The sequence below is a fragment of the Pagrus pagrus genome (assembly GCF_965226575.1).
Source record: "Pagrus pagrus genome assembly, chromosome: 5".
NCBI lineage: Eukaryota > Metazoa > Chordata > Actinopteri > Spariformes > Sparidae > Pagrus > Pagrus pagrus.
Window position 1 is genome coordinate 20,143,630 of NC_140189.1, and position 16,254 is coordinate 20,159,883.

At 44.0% G+C, this 16,254-nt stretch overlaps 1 protein-coding gene across 1 annotated transcript; it reads left to right on the forward strand.

Moving 5' to 3' along the window:
• The first annotated feature begins 4,519 nt into the window (after positions 1-4,519).
• neurl1b (neuralized E3 ubiquitin protein ligase 1B) lies at positions 4,520-15,953 on the forward strand. Its single transcript, XM_084352788.1, has 6 exons — positions 4,520-4,762; positions 9,335-9,579; positions 9,654-9,987; positions 12,399-13,139; positions 13,959-14,084; positions 15,044-15,953. Exons 1-6 carry the CDS (start codon positions 4,732-4,734, stop codon positions 15,289-15,291), a joined length of 1,725 nt encoding a protein of 574 aa, XP_084208914.1. The 5' UTR covers positions 4,520-4,731; the 3' UTR covers positions 15,292-15,953.
• Positions 15,954-16,254: the final 301 nt, after the last annotated feature.

The window sequence follows — 16,254 nt, forward strand, 5'->3', positions numbered from 1 at the left end:
GGAGCAGATGATTGAGAGAGAGGGTGAAGAGGTCGGTGAATTTACCTGGGAAACTACAGCTCATAAACCATTATATCAGAACCCCAAGAGCAAAACAACCAGAGCTACTGGGTGAGTTAAGAGTCTGGTGGGATCCATAACAACACGAGGAAGAAGGAGAGGAAAGAACGAAAATTAATGTTAGACTGAACATGAGTAAAAAGTTACACACAAATTGTCAATTTACTGCATTACTGTGCAGTGTTCATACCAGCGGCAGGGCTTTGTTTTCCCACTTGCCAGTGATTCACTTCACAGTGGTGTTTTTAATTTACTGAAATCTGAAATTGCAGAAGTGAAACCAAGCATGCATGCACTTTGTCTGCTCAAGACCGCCACAGCATTCAGTCCCATGATCTGAGGATTTGGGAAATTAGAACAATCTGTGAGGGTACCGAGCACATGGCAAGAACTCCCCCTAAAATGGCTCCAATTAAAGGCAAATGCTGCACTGCTGCTTTGATTAATAAAAAAAACAAAAAAAAAAAACGTTTGAAACTCCAGTACGTTATGTCGTGAGGGAATTTTTTTTACTGATACAATGTCTACGGTAATAGTTGAACTCTTACTGCGTTTTTGAAAAGCAGGTGCTTCACTCTGATGGCCTGTTAAGAGTTGACCTAATGAAAAGACAGGAGCGCAGATTGAGAACAGATGTGAATGCGCTGTAGTAGAAAACAGCGCACGAACAAGAGGTGACCAGAAAAAACATTGTTGTATGAATGTGGCTCATTGTGCTTGCCCATGTGTGTTTGATGGAGATGGTTGTGTTCGCATTGAAGGTGGGTATGACTCACTTCATCCATTAGATCAGTGGCTGGGGTTTGGACAGCAGCCCTCCCCTGATACTGAGACCACCGCATACAAACCTTCCCAAACAGCCATCTGCTCAGCATTTCTACACTGCTTTTGAGTCTTAAGAATTAAAATACTGCAAATGTAACACTTTGCTGTCCAAGGACCAGTCACTGCGCTGCTCTGCATGGCAGCAGTCACACTGCTGTGGGCCAAGTTTCCTTGAGCAAACGAGGCATGTCTGCCCTCCTTCTCTGGAAATAACTCTATTCTCTGTAGGGGCCCTCGTGAGATCGCCGCATCACAGATGCTTGATACCCAAAAGGGGGACAGTATGCATTATGGTTCACTTTAGAGCAAAGCATTACCGTTTGCATCCAATCACATAAAAATAGATGCAGCTTTCTTACAGTACAGTGTGCAGGACTCTGCGTCCTTCACCCAGATTTGTTGGCGTAAATCACGACTCTGGATCAGTTTCACACATCAAACCAACTAATCACACCGAAATCTCCAAAGCTTGCTTGGATTTACGGCTCTCCGCTACAGTGGGAAAGTGTAAAGCCCAGATTTGAAATAAAGTTGTGTCTTAAATCTGTTTGTACATGGGTGGTCAAACCAACAATTTCGGCTCTTTTTCTGTCAGTCCCTTCACAAACCTCCAGAGGCGTCTTTGCTTCTGTCATACTGTCAGAGCAATCAGACTGACATATCTGTGTTAACAGTGTCCAGAGGTCAGGGCTGAGGGAGATGCCGGGTTGTAATTTAGGCTTTGGCTGAGTATGAAGGGGACCACCAACACGCACTCTAAACTAATGTGTTTTGTTTGACATTCCAGTGTCCACACACTATCTGGAACCACTGAGTGAGTTGTCACTGCATCTCAGGGACGTATACAGACGATCAAGGGTGAAAGCTTCATCAGCTAATCTCTGCGTGCTGCAGTATAACAAGCAAGCAAAAACGCAGACAGAAAGGAAAACAGCAATCCTAAAGGGATAGGTTGACATTTGTGGATAGGCTCAGCTACTTTTTTGCCGAGAGAAGGTCAGTCCTCTCATGTGTGTTCGGTATATGAAGCTAGAGCCAGCAGCCAGTTAGCTTAGCTTAGCACAATGACTGGAAATGAAGATAAAGCTAGCTTGGCTCTGTCCAAAGCTAACAAAATAAGGCTGCCACGGACTCTCAAGATCGCCAATTAACATGTAATATCTTGTTGATTTAATCCCAGACACCTTTGAAAGTCCTTAGGCAACATGATTAAGGGAGGATCATAGTTTGGATTGAAATGATAATCTATTCTATAATAAGCTAAAGTAATAGATTTACCGTCAGATAAGATTACGATCGTGGTCACGCTTTAAGAAAAAAAGACATCATTGACTGTTGGTTGGAAACCGGAAACGAAAAGCAGTCGTGTTAAGTAACAATTTCCATTTTGTTCTCTTTGGCGGCACCTATGGCGAACAGCTGTTATTGCAGGTGTGTTTCTGGACCTCAGTTCCCAGAGATCCGAGCAGTATCGCCTGTGTGACGTCAGTCAGTTGGCAATTTCATCATCTGTCGACATCAATCCCTTCTTTTTTTCAAAAAATGGAAGAAAATTAAGGTCAAATCACGGCATAAAGGAAGCATGTCTGCCATTGCTCAACAAAAACAGGAAGCGGCGTTGTTTTCCCCGGTCACAATCCCCAGGTAATGGTGGAACAACTGGAATAACTAATCTCGCTGATGGAGGAGGCAAAGAAGGTGAAGTGGGAGAGTGAAAGAAGCCAAGGTTAAACAAGGGTGAATGGATGGGCAAGTTTCCCCTAACCACCGGGACTCAGGATGGTTCGAAACTGATTTCTTTCTGTGGGATCAGTGAGAAAACAAAACCTGCCCCCTTTAATACAACCAAGAGTTTACTCTGCCTTTTCATAACACTAAGATCAGGGTTTTTTGGTCAAATTGGGATTCTTACGGCTGTTTTTTTGCTTTGATCTGTAGCCAGGCTGCTAATGGTAGCCATGTTGCTAACGCATTCTTTGCGACAGCAGCACCACCTGTAATACCACAGAGAAACACTCAATATAATATAAATCTTGGGTTAGGGTTATTACTTATAGATATTTTGCTCATCCACCCTGACCTCCTCTTTATTAGGACTTTGTCACGCTGCATCACCTGACTTCCTTCCAGCCACTAGAGGGCTTAGTCACACTAACATAAACAAGTCAGGGCGATCGCTGAGACAATACATGCCGTCGTTCTTGGCGGGCTAGTGTCGAACAGGCTTGTTTCTCAAAATGTTCAACCGTTCATTTAACGTTTCTGTGAGCTGTTTAATATTTCTGCAGACATCCAACAAAGTCTTAAGTGATCGTGCTGAAAAGTACAGTTCCTTTCCTTTGGAATAAATTCCCAGCAATCATTACGCTTTGATTAACATCCCATAGTCCGCACTCAGGCAGCAGAGCAAGCATCAGGGGAAGCAGCACTTGTTACTGCAGCTCTGCTGTGTTTACAGGGAGAGCTTGATTGCAGACTCCATCGCAGCCTCATATTCACTTCCTGTGTTAATCCCCTTTGCCGTAGCAGATCTTTCTTTCTAAGGCTGTGGAGGAGGGGGATTTTACTTCTGCTTCGCTTCACCCCAAACACCATTCACCCAAGGCTCGTATAAGGAGCCACCATATCCTGCTAAAACAAACAGCATTGAGGCGGTAGAAACAAATGCTTTTGTCTTTGAGTTATATTTAGTTGCAGCATGCCTTCACCCAAACGCCATGAGACTTGTTTCCTCAAACTGAAGCTCGTGTTTGACAATGTTGGCAGCTGCGAAAACCCAGAATATGGATCATGTCAGTATGGTCAACCAGCGTACACAAAGAAGAATGTAAACCCTCAGTTCTGCCGCGTGTTTTCCAATTAACTCCAACGTTACATCGACATCTACGTTTTAATTTCTTAAGCAGCCGGCTTTGTCCAGAATAGATGACACACAGCTGTTGTAGCTCCAGGCCTGTCTAATTCGCAACTATGGGAGATTCTCTGTTCCGGCACTCCCTTCACTCATGATCTCGGTCCTGCAAACCCTGCAGGCCATGACTCCTCAGAGAGCGCTGTGGTCCAGAAGACAGGAAACAGCTTGAGAGAAGCCCAGCAGTCAAGGCTGTGGGAGGGCAGAGGATAGGGTGGGAGAAAAGGGGATTTCCTCATATGGCGCTTGGACTTTCATCAGAAGTGTCCAGCACTTATCTGTTTGTCCAACAGAAGAATACGTGGTTGATGAAGGGTCGACATCCTCCTTGTGACGAGGGGGGGGATCAAGAATCTTGTGAATCTCTTTCCCCTGTGATCAGATCAGTTTAACCCCTTCAGGGAGAAGCTCAAAAGATCTTGCAAATCATCTTTAAATGTTATCACAAGTTTTGTCTTCCCTGACCTCCTCTGTGTGCAAATGGCAAACATGCCTTCCCGTGGATCACACACCCAGCTGCAAGCGCCATGCTCGCCCTATAGGCTACACAGTCATTAGGCTTCATCAGAGGCTTTGAGTGAATAATTAAATGAATTATTCAGAGGCTCTGTGATGCTCTTGAGGGGGGGTGGGGGTGGAGGGGGATCTCTCGCTTACTGTGTCTTTAAAGTCGTGCAGAGGGGAGCCCGTACTAGAGAAAGGAGGGGGCTGCTGTGCGCCAGTTGGAGGTGTCTGCCTGTCGCAGCGGCTCGGGGTTGACATTAGAGGAGAGGAGCGTGTGTCCATGCTTCAGTGTGGAGGTTTCAAGGCGCCGATCCTCAGATCGAACTGGTTCCAGGCAGATACCCATCAGACCGAGGGCACACGGATGGACAGAGAAATACTGCAATCGGAATTAACTTGTGAGCCGCCGGTGCGAGGAATTTCTGGATATTATGGGGAATACCACACCTAAACCTTTAATAGGTGAGGCTTGCCGTTCATGTGTCATTCACGAGGTAACGTAATGTATGTGCGTGTGTGTGTGTGTATGCGTGTGGGAACAGCGATAGCCACAGATACACATGGCTAGTCCTGATTCCTCCACTTGCGTAGAGACGCGCTCCTTCTCATCACGGGGGAGCTGAGCGTGATTCCCAGGGAGCGAGGAGCGAGCGAGCGCTCCTCTCTGTACACGCACTGTCTGCCTATACCCGGTGTTATAATCAGTGATGTAGCCTTATATTCAACGCAAAGGGTGGGGAGGGGAGGAATGAAGGGCGACAGTACGACGCGTGGATGATCATCATATCACAAACTGAAGTTATTCATATTTTCAGAAAGGCTCAACTGTTCCCAAAGATCCCATCATCCTAATAATCACACGAGTTTAGTCTGAGAGTTATTATTGTTTCAGCAATAAAACCCTCACTCCTCCATTGCATCCCAATTTCCAAATTACTCCAAATGACCGCATTGTGCATGAAATGGCTTAATCAGTATCTGCTTTTTGAGTGCCACCATACTGTGGTGCACGTTGTTTTGTCTTCATTTACTGCCTCCTGGTTTCCCCTTTTGTCCCACTTGGTATATATTTCAGACAGGAACGATATAGATAGATAGATAGATAGATAGACAGATAGAATAACAATAAAACATCAAATAAGAGCGTAATAATAAACTAGAATAAGAAAAACATTCATAACTGTCTTAATATCCAGTAGAAGCCAGACAAGCACTTAAAAAATAGGACCACACTGTCCCAAATATACAACTATATGGCCTGGCAACACTCTGTAGTTATCAGAGGTATCAACGCTGTCTTATATAAATTTCGATCTCAAGTGATTGCCAGTAAATTATTCCTGTAAGACACTTGATGTCTTTGCATAAAGCTGTCATCACAAGCTCTCAGACGATCACTTTCCGAACCACTTTGTCATGACACCTCGAGCACATTACTTGATAATCAGTTCCCCATATCACTTTGATTTAATGTCTGTCACACTCCCACGCCCCCAACAGACCCACTCAGTGGCTAAACGATGTGGTTGCTGCCACCGGAGCCAGCTGACGCAGGGTTTGGACTGAGAACAGTTAGTCACAGACGAGCAGGAGCAGCTCGGGTCCTATTGCTTGCACAGTATGATTTCCATTAGAATTAAGAGGATATCTGTGTTGTCAAGGTCTGTAGGATCAAGTGAGGTGTTCGGCTTCGGAAGCAGGGGCTGAAATTCCTTCAAGATCCGCAGAGAATCATGTTTTGCTCGGTGAATGAGTTATGATGAACACACACAGCCTTGAGATATGAGAGAATAAAGAGCCTGATCATCTTGTGGCCAAAGATAACTCTGACGAATGCGCATAATCAGTTTTACATTTTAAAAAGCTTCTCTTGGCACGTCAGCGCGTCTTGTGGAGTCTTATGATTTTTATTTATTTGTGCTTTTCTCTTTCACTAGGAGAAAGACACCATACCCGTTAGCTGATGGTTTCTCAGTGGGAGCAGAGACGTACTGTGACTGAGCTGTGCATGATAACCATCTCTGATCATCCTGGTTCAGGCAGATGACCAGAGATGGTTATGTGGTGATGCCTGTTCCTTTACGTGACCTCTCCCACTGTATTTTCAGCCTGTCTCATCCCTTTACAGTCCTAAATCTGGACATGCATTTCGAGCTCTCTCCTGCCTTTCGCTGGTCTCGTGATTTAGGGGTGCATCAAGCTAAAACTGACAACACAAGATCACATAATTGCTTGATGATACATGATGCTTTTAGGAAACACACACATACAGGGTGTCAATAGTTGCATCAACCCCCGGGCCTCATGATGAGGAAAATACAGTCATGACATGGACCGAAAAGCCCGTGTCAGGCATGCATTGAAGTTACCTTTGAGTCAAGTTAGGCGTACAATTTAGCATTAACTAAACACCCGCTAATCTCTGAAGAACCCTAAAAGGTCATTAAACAACACTTACCACTGTTCTGGAGGTATTTCCAAAAATCTCCCAACACTCTTTTAACCATCTGGTATTTCCGCCGCTGCTCCATAAAAACGATGTTTAACCAGTTTATAAAGCTATGAGTAATTTTCCTATCCAGGAAACTGGAAATGACGTAAGTCCTCGTTCTTTTGTGCAACTGAGGCAGAATATTAAAGGATTGTTTTTTTATTTTGAAGAGAAAGCAATCAATATAGACAAATATAGAGATAGAAAGTGTCTTTAAAGTTGTTTCCTCGAGGTCTAACAAACTTGTAGAATGTATTTTCTTCCTTATAAAATACTCGCAGAGTTCATTTTTGTCACCTGCCTTGTTTGTGAAACCAACACGGGAGTGCCTTTAACCTGAATAGGTTTTAATGGCCAGCAGGGGGCCACTCCACCGGCTTCAAAAAGAAGTCAGACTGCATAGAGGTCTATGAGAAAATGACCCTACTTCTCACTTGATTGATTACCTCAGGAGAGTTTATGGTCTCAATGGCTAGTTTCAAGTCTTCTTCAATACAGCGTGATGTTCATTTTGTAAATCATGATCACATTTAGAGTGAGATAGATGATGAAGCAGGGTGTGCGCTTTAGAGCATGGCTAGTGACTGACAAGTTGCTACCATGGCAAAGCCAGGAGTGAGGTGCAGTCACATCAGCAGTATCCACCTCTCACTCCTCCCGAGCTCAACCCTCCCGTCCAAATATGGTCACGTCTTGTTCCAAAAAACCAAGATGCTGAAGGCAAAAATGTTGAATCAGAGGTTTCATAACGGTAGTCTACAAACCAATCGGTGATGTCATGCTGGCTACATCCACTTCTTTTGTGCGTTCGCAAGACAAATTAAAAACTGATGACCCACTCATATAAAAACTGCCCCCATAGTGCTGCTAGAGGCGAAAATCTGCACAGGGTATATTTAAGTTAGGTTCACATTGTATACATAAGCAAAGTTTACCATCCTTATCAGGATCAGAAAACGGTTTCCCAAGCTGAAAGTTGGGAAACAGTTTGAAAATCTTTCTTCGTCGTGCTGCAGGTTAAAATGTTTTTGGTCCAGATGGTTATAAGAGTTTTTAAGGAGGTAAGTATTCATAAATGACTGGGAAATGGGATTTTCAGTGATTGCTGGGCATTTACTTTTCATGAAACCAAATGCTTCGCTCTGTGGCTCGAATGCAATGTTAATACACTAGAGGCACGAACTGGGGCTAACACTGACAGTACGCTGTCTCCGTATGACCCGTTGTGCTATGCCTTTCATCTAATAATGGCTAGTGTCTATATCAGTCTTCATCGTAGGCCGTTTAACTGCAGAGTCCCGGAGCGTCGCTCTGTCAGCGAGGCGGTTGAGCCTCAGACCTATAGGCTAACCCTCAACATGTTTTTCTAAATAAACTTCTACCAAAGTATATTTTAATACCTCATAAGCTGAATTCCTGAATTGGAAAGGGGGCAGCCGCACATCATTTGAGATGTTACAGATGTTCTTGCTGCTGCTTCACAGTTTAGAATATAATCAGTGATAATGTCTCATTTAGGAAATGTACTGTGGAACATTTCACTGAGTTATTGTCTTTACACCAGCTCACAGTGAATTAAACGGAAATATAATCACTCTGTGGCCCTGGAGGAGAGTAGACACACCACCTCCCTTTGAATATTGGATCTCAGCCAGTCTATACCATAAACACTTTTACACAGCAGCTTTCATTTTATTCACCATTAAACCCAAACAATTTCAGTTTCTTATCCTCGCTAATTTGTTGTTTGATAATCATGAATACATTCCCAAGTAGGACATTGACTCCTGTGGAGATGAGATCAAAAATTAATCCTTTTATTTGGATACTTCTTTACTGACTAGGCGGCACTGTGTGATTCATTCTCCACTTCTGAAGATAACTGTGGAGGAATGAAAGGGGCTATTCAGGGTTTGTTTATGCTGTAGGCCAAGGGTGTGTAGCCCATAAATAAGAGGAAGACTTATCGCGTCTGTTGTCGGCTTTCTGTGGATTTTTTTTAATATCGTTTTTGTTGTGTTTTCTCTCTCCCCGTGATGCAACTAATATTAGCACTGCTCAAATGTGTTGATTTTACATTAGCCAGATGTCCTTTTTATGTTTCTCAGTGATATATGCACAGGGGTGTTGTCTAAATATACCTCGTTTTATTTCTGTGATATAAACGTCCCATACGGATGTGGCAGGGGGACTGATTTGGGACAGTTTGCCTTTTTATACTGTAAATGTGGGTTACATGCTAAAAGAGTATATTTAATGTACTTGTCGAGAGGAGCGGAGAGCCTTCAGAGTGTCAGTGTGGGAAAGGAAGTGTGTGAGACTGTGGGCTCCTTTACATAACTGGCCTCTGCCCTCTAAACCAACTGCCACGGACCGCTTGCAGACGAGTTATTGTGTGCTGATATGTACGCCTCTTTTTCCAACAGCTGGTGTCACTAACATTACTGTCTTGACCTCACACAAAGGCATCCCTGCTCTTCCCATACCACACTGTTCGATCAGGTTAAATCAACGAAGTCCGTCTGATATTCTTCTGCCCGCAGATGCGACTCTGCAACCACGCCCTGTGGCCAACAGGCAGTACTACACCCTACCTAACAATGGGGCAGGTGTGGAGAGAAGAACGTCCGCCCCACCGGTCAGCGTCAGCGTGGAGTCACCCCGCTTTCACCCCCACGCCAAAGGCAAGAACATCAGGCTGGATGGGCAGCTTCGCCGCGCCACACGCAAGAACAGCTTCTGTAACGGCATCACGTTCAGCCACAGGCCTGTCCACCTCTACGAGAAGGTTTGTTTTCAACTCTCTTTTTAACAGCTAGACATCTAACAGATAAACCGTTTTAATTCATGCCTTTTCTTCAGGTGCGCCTACGCCTGAGTGGCGTGCACACTGGCTGGAGTGGAGCTCTACGCTTCGGTTTCACCAGTTTGGACCCCAGCGAGCTGCTCACCACGGACATCCCCAAGTACGCCTGCCCAGACCTGGTGACACGGCCTGGCTACTGGGCCAAAGCTCTACCCGAGAGGCTGGCCCTGAAGGACAACGTGTTGTCATTCTGGGCCGACCGCCATGGAAGAGTTTTCTACAGCATCAATGATGGAGAGCCAATCCTCTTCCACTGTGGGCTCAGCATCGGCTGTCCACTCTGGGCCATCATAGATATCTATGGCATCACTCAGGAGGTCACAATGCTTGGTAAGCATTTTATTACGTTGTTGTTTTTTTTATGATTACAGCCAAGAGAGGCAAGCAGAAGCTGACTCATATTCAAAAGGGAAGTGAGAGGAACGCATTTCACAACTGGCTGGTCACGAGTCTGCACACAGTCCAGAATTTATATACATCCAATAAAGTATAAAGTAATGGCTATTTTCCGACTGGAGGCCGTGTATTCTGACCGTGGCTTTGACATCCCTGAAACCTCACCAACTTATTTTTATAATGTCAACACATTCACAGCTAATTTAAGCAGCTTCCTGAGAGTTCAGAGAGCAGCTGTGCAATGAAGCTCTACAGCAGCGGAGGCCGGTGTAGTGGGAGGAGTAGGTAGAAGTGTCTGGGCCGGCTCAATGACTCAATGATCCACTATCTGCGAGTGTCTAGAAAACCAGAAGCATAACATACCGAGATAAACAGGATCTGGAGCACAGGTCTCAATTCATCCCTAACCGCTCTCCCTGCCTCTCCTTTAAGGCTCTGTTACTGTCACTTTCTCGCGCTTTGTCACTTTCTCCCTCCTCCATCACGCTCTCCCCAGTGGTTCCCTCTCGTACTCACTGGGTGTGTTTATCTTCAGTCTGACAGGAGCTATGGCCATGTTTGGTCAATGCGGCAGATCCCAGGAGCTTTGGTGAGGGGCCAGTGCACTCAACTGCTCCAGCATCACTAGAAATAGTAATAAAGGAATGCATCATAAGTCAAAGGGGGGCCACGAACGCCAGACTTGTTTATATCAGCCCCTCATACATCGAGAAATTCAACTCTACTACGAACTCCGTGCATGAAGCGTGGCAGTTCAGAGAGCTCACGTTCATGAGGAATGGAAGTGAAATAGGGGGTAAATATACTGGTGACTGTTAAATAAACTGCGGGTAAATAAACTGCTTATTTGCACTCAAACATCAGAGCAAGAGAAGCATACAAAGGGATCTCAGCATATATGGCTATGCTGCATTCAGGATGCTCCTCAGATGGTCCCATGTCCCTAGTAGGGCAGTCGTTCTTCTGCACTCGGGATGTTGTCATGTATGTCAAGTTGGAATGTGGGAGCACCATGGAAAAAAAAGAAAGTTGCATTTTATCGCTTAGATAGAAATACCCCCCAAAAATACCATATTACAGATTACATGTGAACCAAAACTTGATATGCAAAACATGACTTCATCAACCATCAAATCAATGTTTACCTTCGTCCGCCATATGTCAGCATCACATGATGTTCCCACTTCACCGGGGTGTTTTTCCCCGATTATTTCAACACCACAAGAACACACTTATCCTCTACCTTGACAGTGAAAAGTGGCTCACTGTGTGAAAGACATGTTTTATCTTGTATTAATAATCAGCTTGCTGTCAGTCACAAGAGGAGAAAAGTATTAATATCACAGTAATAGTGGATAAACAGTAAATATGTATTTAATCAAAATATGTGCAACAATCTCTAGAAATGTCATGCCATAAATTTCAAGAGTCAACATTTTTCTTATTATTGTCTTGCGTGCAAAAATGAAATAATTTATTTCAGATGCTAACGTGCCAGAGCTGCAACACTTAGTCAATTAATCAATTCATTGATCAAAAGAAAATTAAGTGGCAACCACTATGATTAATCATCAATTGTTTAAAACTTTTTCAAGCAAAAATGCCACATATTTGTGAGTTCTCTTAGTCATCCATGACAGTAAACTGAATATCTTTGGGGTTGGGACTGTTTGTTGGATAAGACAAAACATTTAAAGGGGCTCGGTGGATCTTCTGCGCTGTGCTGGAATCCAGTCATTAGTTTATGTTAGTGGACTACATTTCTAAACTAACGCTAGATACTGTTGCTCACTGTTAGCGGAGCGGAACGTGCATAAATTAACATCCTTTGGACATCACTGACAGTCCGACCCAAGTCCTTCACAGAGAAATCCACAGTCGAGCTGCATTAAAGAACAAATCGTCCACAAGCTTGTATAGGCAACTGGGAGAGACAGGAAGGTTTCATTTTGTTACGCTCACTTTACAGTACGGCCGATAAAAAAGATTAATACATGTAAATTGCTACAAATTGTTACAAAGAGCCACTTTAAAGACGTCACTTTAAGCTTTAGGTCATTGAATTGAACATCAATAAACTGAGAAAATAATCAGCAGATTAATCAATAATAAAATGAATCGCAGCCTCATAATGGGCCCATATGAACAAAAGCACGCAGAGGCTGCAGCAACTCATGCAGATAGCATTTCAGCCCTCAGTGCTGAGCATCATCGTAGAAGAAAAAGACTCTAGAAAAAGAAAAAAAATGAGCATGAACAAAGGATTTGACCTGAGCTGACTTGAGACAGATCATATGATACTATGTCCAAATCATGTAATTGTTTGTCTATATTCTCCGCCACAGAAAGCACATTTGCTGAGAGCGTGGGATCCAGCTGCCTGAGTGCGGCCCGTCTGAGTGCCTATCTGCCCCAGAGTAGCCACGACTCGGCCAATTACAGCAACAATCAACTGGAGAACAACCAGGCTGCTGCTGCCAAGATGGCCAACCTCCAGCTCAATAACTACACACAGCTCATCCCCTGCTGCTCCTCCACCTCTTCCTCCTCCACTCCATCCTCATCTGCCTCCACTGGATTCAGCGTCCCCAGGGTGGTCCGGGGCCTTCCTTCCCCACTGGACAATGACTTGCACTTTCACCCGATCCGTGGCTCCGATGTAATTCTCTCCGCAGACCGCTCAGCCGCCTGCATCCACTTTCTGGACAGTAGTCGGACTCTGGTGTTCAGTGACCGGCCGTTGCATGTGGGTGAGACTTTGTACGTGGAGGTCGGCCACCTGGGCCTGCCCTACTTTGGGGCGCTGCTGTTTGGTTTAACATCCTGCGATCCAGCTAGTCTACAAGCCGGGGACTTGCCGGCTGACCCAGAGGTTCTCCTGGACCGGAAAGAGTATTGGGTGGTCCACCGGGGCTTCCCCATGCCTTGCTCTGGAGACGTGCTCAGCTTCAGTCTGCTGCCCAGCGGAGAGGTGCACCACGGGGTGAACGGAGTGGGACGTGGTCGGCTGCTCTGCGTGGATTCCTCTCAGGTCCTGTGGGCCTTTTTCACCCTGCATGGAGCTGTCAACAGACTCAGGATACTGGGTAAGCTAAGTGTGACACAGAGGCGAGATCACCAAAACATTATTATGAAGTCTTATGAAGTCAATGATATTCTCAAGGGATGGTTGGTTAAAGGTGCAATATGTAAGAAATGGCCACCTTTCGAATTCGAATTCGAGGCTGTATATCACAAAGTTAACCGCTAACTGCTGCTAACTATAGCTATAGATATAGGAGAACATCAAGTTTTGGCTTAAAATACCCATTTTGTCACATGGCTGTTTCCAGTCTTGTGCTAAGCTAAGCTAACTGGCTTCATATTTAATGGAAGAGAAGGGAGTGATAACAAGCTTCTCATTTAGCTCCCTGCAAGAATGCAAACAAGCGTATTTCCCAAACCATCAAACTGATACATGCCCCAAAATCACATACTCTTCAATTACCATCAGTCTGTTATTGAGTCTCGGCAGCCATTGCAATGTTTTTTTTTTCCCAGGCTACAGGAATGCTGCTGAGTAGTTTATGTCTGCATGTGTCTGTTCAGTTTAGAGCTGTGACCTATCTGTCCTGGTCCCACTACTCCCACATAAACTCCCATCAGCTCAGACCCCTTATGCAACTGTTTCTGATCCAACAATATTATGCTCAAAGAGAAACAACTCAAAGAAAATCAAGTGACACAAATATGCACATCTAATCTGACTGCTTAGGGCCGTTCAGTGTACACTCAAACAGTTCAAGGATATTGTATGGAAAAGATACCAACTAAGTTATACTTGTTCTCTGAATGCCACCTGAAAAGGCTCTACATGAAGTCTAATTATCTGGGTTTGTGCATGTGTATTTATCTCTGTGTGACAGGAACACTGCAGTCCAGTCCTCCCTCCACATCCCCCAGCACTTCTCAGAGCAGCAGTCCAGATGACAGTGACTCAGACCTGGCCTTCAGTGTCAACAGATCCTCCTCTGCATCTGAATCGTCTCTGGGTAGGTTACCGCATGTTGACAGCATGTCTGATGCTACAGCGCATGTAGAAACCCTCACAAGGTCACAGCAGGAAGACTTGTATGGTTAAGAGGTGCGGCCACTGTAGCCATGGGGAAAAAATGTTGCTTCCCTTTCTTACATGACATTTATACATTGTTTTTTTTATACAAGACCTCCATGAAGAGCAGCAGCAACTAATCAATTAGCTGTCAACTATTAAAAGTCCTATTTGTAAGAAAGGTTTATCTTTGAGTCTCGTTCCCAACTTGTCGCTTTGGGACTGTAGTCAGATCAGCCTCCATCCCACGCCGTCAGTTTTTGACGAATTTGGAATGAGACTCAAAATCAACGTTTCTTACAAATTGGACCTTTCAGATAATTTATTATTCATTGAAATTCTGATAATCATTTGATTGCTTTGAGGGATTTTTTTGATAATAATTTGATTAAAAAAAAGTCTCCTCTGTGACGGTTATATATGACAGGACAACATATTGGGCTTTGGGAAACTCTAATTGACATTTTCCCCCATTTTCTGACCCTGACGTTCTAGAGTAAACAACAAATCGATCAATTAAAAAACTAATTGACAGATCAATCAAGAATAAAATGATCTTATTAATCGGCTGAATTGATTAGCTACAGCCCGACCCCAACATTTTCATGTTTATTCACTTTTAAATTTTAGCAAATTTAATATTTTGTGGGTTGAACAAAACAAGACATTTAATGACATCACTTTGGGCTCTTAGAAATAGCTATGTGCATTTTTGATGGTTTTCGGATGTTTTAGATGTTGTGAAAATAACTAATGCAGCCTGATTATATTACACTTCTTATCACAAACAATGAATAAATATAGAAAAATAAAACATCAGTATTGAGGATCTGAGAGGGTCAGTAATCCATGTGTGTGCATCCATGGCCCGAACCCTCACACATCTCCTCTCTCCTCCAGTGACGGCTCCCAGCTCCCCCCTCAGTCCTCCCGTCTCTCCCACTCTCACCGCCTCGGAGCTGCCCCCTGCTGGAAAAAACGGAGAATGCACCATTTGCTTCGACCAGGAGGTGGACACTGTCATCTACACCTGCGGACACATGTGTCTGTGCAACGACTGCGGCCTGAAGCTGAAGAGACAGATCAACGCGTGCTGTCCGATATGCAGGAGGGCCATCAAAGATGTTATCAAAACATATCGGCCGTGATGGTCCAGATGTTTAAACAGGTGCTGTGACTTCCACTGCTGGATGCCACCTGTGTCCCCTTCTCAGGCTTGGCTGGACACGGATCTTGACTGGAGATTAGCCAAAACCGGACATAATTGTGCCTATATTTACATTTTATATGGGTAAATCAAGACAAGGCTCTTTATACGCAGAACTGTGATGATCTTAATACAAAGACTGCATACATGTGCTCCTATATTTTGGCTAAGACAGAAGAGATTAATCATGTGCTCCCGTTTTGTATTTCCATGTGATGTCTCTTATGTCACATGTATTTGCCGAACAGAAAAGCCTGTTGTGAATATTTTGTCTTTACCCTCGTCGTCCTAGATTTAAGTGTGCTTCAGCAGAATATGCGGACCGTAGTCTATGACTTCTAGTGCCTTAGATTCGTCACATTGTGTGTCCAAGTAATTATGCTAACAATCCTAGCCATATTTTCACTGTACAGTACTGAAGGCTTGTGGTGAAAAGGCACACACACAAAGGTGTAGTGGTAAGTGGAAAGAAGTAAATGTAAGTACGGTAAGTGTGTTTGGTGGCGTGCTTCATGAAAAGTGTTTCTTTTTGTATGTTTGGAAAGAAAGATGAAGATTCTGTTTTTGCACATTGAGAGATTAATAAAAGTGGACTAAGTGTGATTAAAATGTGTGTAGTCTCATGATAAGACTGATTCAGCGTTCAACTCTGAAGGTTCACTTTATGACATGAAAATTAAAAAAGTTTTCCTCCTCACAATCACACTCCTGATCTCTAATAACAAGTAATCAGGTTTACATTGTGTACCTAAAAATATGCACCAATGTTACATTTATTGTTTTTGTAATCAGGATTTTAAGAAAAAAAGGCTGATATCGGTCGTATGCGTCACTGTAATCAGTAAATGTAACACCTCCTTTGAGCGTAGAGACAATCTTCTTAGAGAAATAATTAAGCAGTGCT